The sequence below is a fragment of the Gymnoscopelus microlampas genome, assembly GCF_963454915.1.
Source record: "Gymnoscopelus microlampas genome assembly, chromosome: 2".
Taxonomy (NCBI): Eukaryota; Metazoa; Chordata; class Actinopteri; order Myctophiformes; family Myctophidae; genus Gymnoscopelus; species Gymnoscopelus microlampas.
This window is the reverse complement of record NC_139939.1, coordinates 8,911,632-8,917,443: the sequence shown is the minus strand read 5'-3', so window position 1 is coordinate 8,917,443 and position 5,812 is coordinate 8,911,632. Positions and strand designations below refer to the sequence as shown.

At 43.4% G+C, this 5,812-nt stretch overlaps 1 protein-coding gene across 1 annotated transcript; it reads right to left on the bottom strand.

Moving 5' to 3' along the window:
- Nucleotides 1-3,849: 3,849 nt before the first annotated feature.
- LOC311053844 (high affinity copper uptake protein 1-like) lies at nt 3,850-4,398 on the bottom strand (the record flags this gene model as incomplete). Its single annotated transcript, XM_084069576.1, has 1 exon — nt 3,850-4,398. One exon carries the CDS (start codon nt 4,396-4,398, stop codon nt 3,850-3,852), a length of 549 nt encoding a protein of 182 aa, XP_083925702.1.
- Nucleotides 4,399-5,812: the final 1,414 nt, after the last annotated feature.

The window sequence follows — 5,812 nt, the reverse complement described above, 5'->3', positions numbered from 1 at the left end:
TACTGTAACAATTGGATAGGACACTTACACAGACAGGACGGATAGGACACTTACACAGACAGGACGGATAGGACACTTACATAGACAGGACGGATAGGACACTTATACAGACAGGAGGGATAGGACACTTATACAGACAGGACGGATAGGACACTTATACAGATAGAACATTCCCAACATTCCCAACAGCGGAGAGTTGTGCTCCGAGGAGCACTTTTTCTAGTTATTATTATTATTTCATTACTCTCCGCAGGAGAGTATTGTTTTCACTTTCTAAATATGACACACCGATTGGTCAAGCCTCACGTGACATGTGACAATACGGTGAAATACTGTATAAATACATGCCGTCACTTTGACAGTGTCTGTGCCACTGTCAAAGTGAGGTAAGACAGGAACCATCACGAAATGGCTGCATGGCTGATACATAATTGGCAGATAGGACAGATAGGACACTTATATAGACAGGAGGGATATGACACTTACACAGACGGATAGGACACTTACAGTACACAGACAGGACGGATAGGACACTTATACAGACAGGACGGATAGGACACTTATACAGACAGGACGGATAGGACACTTATACAGACAGGACGGATAGAACACTTACACAGACAGGACGGATAGGACACTTACATGGATAGGACACTTACATAGACAGGAGGGATATGACACTTACACAGACAGGACGGATAGGACACTTACAGTATACAGACAGGACGGATAGGACACTTACAGTATACAGACAGGACGGATAGGACACTTATACAGACAGGAGGGATAGGACACTTACACAGACAGGAGGGATAGGACACTTACATAGACAGGACGGATAGGACACTTATACAGACAAGACGGATAGGACACTTATACAGACGGATAGGACACTTATACAGACAGGACGGATCGGACACTTATACAGACAGGATGGACAGGACAGTTAGAACATAAGAATTAGAACACTCCCAACATTCCCAACACAAGTCTGGTAAGAGTGAGGTAAGACAGGAACAATCACGAAATGGTTGAGAAATGGCGGATACTGTAACAATTGGATAGGACACTTACACAGACAGGACGGATAGGACACTTACACAGACAGGACGGATAGGACACTTACATAGACAGGACGGATAGGACACTTATACAGACAGGAGGGATAGGACACTTATACAGACAGGACGGATAGGACACTTATACAGATAGAACATTCCCAACATTCCCAACAGCGGAGAGTTGTGCTCCGAGGAGCACTTTTTCTAGTTATTATTATTATTTCATTACTCTCCGCAGGAGAGTATTGTTTTCACTTTCTAAATATGACACACCGATTGGTCAAGCCTCACGTGACATGTGACAATACGGTGAAATACTGTATAAATACATGCCGTCACTTTGACAGTGTCTGTGCCACTGTCAAAGTGAGGTAAGACAGGAACCATCACGAAATGGCTGCATGGCTGATACATAATTGGCAGATAGGACAGATAGGACACTTATATAGACAGGAGGGATATGACACTTACACAGACGGATAGGACACTTACAGTACACAGACAGGACGGATAGGACACTTATACAGACAGGACGGATAGGACACTTATACAGACAGGACGGATAGGACACTTATACAGACAGGACGGATAGAACACTTACACAGACAGGACGGATAGGACACTTACATGGATAGGACACTTACATAGACAGGAGGGATATGACACTTACACAGACAGGACGGATAGGACACTTACAGTATACAGACAGGACGGATAGGACACTTACAGTATACAGACAGGACGGATAGGACACTTATACAGACAGGAGGGATAGGACACTTACACAGACAGGAGGGATAGGACACTTACATAGACAGGACGGATAGGACACTTATACAGACAAGACGGATAGGACACTTATACAGACGGATAGGACACTTATACAGACAGGACGGATCGGACACTTATACAGACAGGATGGATAGGACAGTTAGAACATAAGAATTAGAACATTCCCAACATTCCCAACACAAGTCTGGTAAGAGTGAGGTAAGACAGGAACAATCACGAAATGGTTGAGAAATGGCGGATACTGTAACAATTGGATAGGACACTTACACAGACAGGACGGATAGGACACTTACACAGACAGGACGGATAGGACACTTAGGGCGGATTCACACTGCGGCCTTGGAACCAGCCTTGAGGCTGGTAGGAAGGAATACCTGGGAAGGAATTGATAAAGCGTGTGCACTTTGTGAGAAGTTTTATAAGGTTTTCAATAGGGGGCGAGCCTAACTTGTTTGCAATGTTTTTTAAAAAGCTATACCCTTACCTAATACCATTCCAAAAATCTAAAACTTCTCACAAAGTACACTTATAATAGATGCTAGCTTTACCAATTCCTTCCCAGGTATTCCTTCCAACCAGCCTCAAGGCTGGTTCAAGGCCGCAGTGTGAATCCGCCCTTACATAGACAGGACGGATAGGACACTTATACAGACAGGACGGATAGGACACTTATACAGATAGAACATTCCCAACATTCCCAACAGCGGAGAGTTGTGCTCCGAGGAGCACTTTTTCTAGTTATTATTATTATTATCATTATTATTATTATTATTATTATTATTATTATTATTATTATTATTATTATTATTATTATTATTATTATTATTTAATAATAAAAAGTCAATTAAACTCGTATTGGGCTGAAACCCAAATTTGGAGTCATACGTCATAGATACGTTATTCATGACTGACGTTAGTCTGTGATCCACATGGGAGCCACGCCATTATTATATAATAATATCACATTGTTTTTAATTGTTTCAATGTTAATCTTTATAGCCTTATCAGTGATCAGTGGTCCTCGAAGTGGGGCCCGGTCCCCAGCAAAGTAGTTAATAAAACATCAAAAATCTATTTAACCACTATACATCAGCTATTAGAAGCCAATCTACAAGCATCAAAAGCATTGCAGTGTTTGTGTTTTTTGCTTATGTCGAGTCTGGCTAAATAACAGAACAAAATGCCAGACCTTGAATAATGCAAATATTTGTTTTAGTTTTAAACTTATATAATCGGGCCTACCAATGTTTTCACTTAGGAAGAGTTCAGAAATCAGTATATTTGGTGGAATAACCCTGATTTCATTAACTAAGGTACTACTAGAACTACTGCTTTTGCCTTTCAGCTGGTGCTGTTGCAAGAGGATAGTGACCACACAGTAGTGTTGTTTTTGTTTGTTTCTTAACATATATTAATTATATTTGGACCAGTATCTCATAGTTAAATGAATGAGGTGCAGTGTTAATTTTGACAGCAAATTTGTTTTAATCATAGTCTTTTGAATACAATTCCAATTAGTTTTAGTCATATTTTAGTCATCTGAAATGTTTTAGTTTTTGTCTAGTTTTAGTCGACTAAATATCATAAGATTACAGTCGACTAAATCTACAGTTGATTTAGTCGATTAAATGCATTTTGGCAGTGCCTCGATGGCGTCGTGATGGCTGATTTTACACTTGGTTGCACTCTGAAAATAGCAGATCTACAAGCCCACGACGCGTTGCGAGCTTGTAGATCTGCTATTTTCAGAGCGCAAAACACCCGAGCGCAACCAAACATTTATAAGATGACTTGTCTTTTAGTTCTACTGGATCTCTTCTCCACAAGTCCCTCCCCAAATAGTCTAGTTTTTATTTGTTGACGAAATTGGCAATATATTTAGTCATAGTTTTAGCTTGGTTTTTATTTAGTTTTCGTTTAGTTTTCGCGACGAACATTTTTCGTCATAGCTTTAGTCGACGAAATGAGTGAGGTGCGCCTTTGTGTGTGTGTGAATTCAACAGTGGCAGAGGTCCGCGCTATCCACCACCGGCGCCTTCTTCCAGCCGAACAACAAGTACCCCGCGCCGGCCCCTGACACCACGGCCACGCACAGGTATCCGTTGTAGCTCATGAAGACCAGCATGAGGAAGTAGCTCACGACCACCTGGACGACGTGGAGCAGCGTCTGGAGGAAGTGGGAGAGGCTCAGCATCTTCTGGCCGACATTCTTGTCGTGTGTCTCCACCCTCAGCACCGTCGTCCCGTCTGCAGCTCCGCCCGGAACAGAGTTGCAGCGCACATTCTCCTTCTGGTTCCTCCTCCTCCGCCGGAGGACGAGAAGGAGGTTCTCCCTGCCGACCTTCAGAGCCTCGTAGAGGAGGGCCAGCACGAACACTGCGACGCACGCCCCCGCCATCTCTCCGGGCGAGTTGATCGACAATCCTGAGAACAGAAGTTTGACGTTTTCGTAGCCAAAGTAGAACGACATCGCCATTCCGTGACCTCCTTGACCTCCATGAGCACCTTGGTCACCACCACCGTGGCTGTGATTGCCGTGGTCCATCGTGTTTTGTCTGATATCTGTGGGCTTTGATCCGCTGAGTTCAATGATGGTTTGTACAGATTTCTACACGGTGAATCAAAGAGTTGCACTGACGGCTTTGAAACCCTTTTTGAAACTTTATATCACACATGACATCAGCCAGCCAGATCGTGCTCGTGACACTGACTGACAGGACGTGACAACAATCCGACCGTTATGCCCGTATATAGGCAATTGGCATATTTGGAGATGTGCTTGTCCATAACTGCTGATCCGATCGCCATCCCATATATGGGCATACCCATTTATAGGACCGGCTGTCTTCAAACTCTGCACACGCATCCGCTTGGATCCGAGAGAGTCAAGACGGACGGATAGGCGGTTGTCCAGAACCGGCAATGTGACTGATATGCCCATATACAGTATAGGCATACATGAAGATCCGGTATTCCTGAACCACCAATATGCCCATATGCCCACATATGGACCTGTCGGTGTCAAGTTTGTCGGAAAGGTATGTCCAGATTACCGATATGCCCGTATAGGAATATTATGGAGGTCCGGTTGTTCAGAACCACTGTCTCGACCGATATGCCTTTTTCATAGTACTGGTGTCATAGACGTGCCTAGACTCCATATTTGGGCTTGCCTGACACAGAACTCCATACTGTATATGGGCCAGGCGTTGTGAGCTTGTAGATCGGCAAAGAGGTTTGGTAAGGCGGGGGGGGGGGGGGGAGCAGACCAAGTACAAGTTTTCTAAGTATTGAGGGTTTAAGTGGTTAACTGTCTGAAAATACACATTAACATGAATCCAACGCAATGCTACATTGATAGTGCCGTCAAGCAAGTCTATGAAGCTATCTATGTTGCTTCTTCTGCTCTCTCTCGGCTAAGGGGTCCTTGGCCTGAAAAACGTTGAAGACCCCTGATCTATAATAATAGTCAATACTGGTTAGTACTCGGTCATCATCACATTTTACCTTACACTCAATCAGTTAATTAGTCTTTCCTATCTTGAATAGCGTGTACTGTGACTACTTTCCCCTTCACTTATCTCAGTGTTATCTGTGTCACAAATCTCTGCCTGAAGTTCATGTGACGCAGGTATTGGTTTCCCTTTTTGCGAAAGCATCTGAACATTTGTGCTCACTTGGACCTACATTTTGGTGAAAGTTGTTGAATTTTCAAAATGTCGAACTTGATTGTTGCTGTAGCCCCAGCATATTAGCCGACAATGCCAAGCTGGGGAAGTTTTGCATATCACTGGACCTACAGTGTATGCCAAGTTTTGTTTATTTTGTTGCATGGGAACGCAGATTCCCTGGTAGAAGACGAAGAAAACGGGTAAACATCAATGAGAAACACAGCTCCACAGGGGTTTTGCAGATATCAGCGTTTGATAATTACTCAAGGATTATTTAGATGTCTTGTG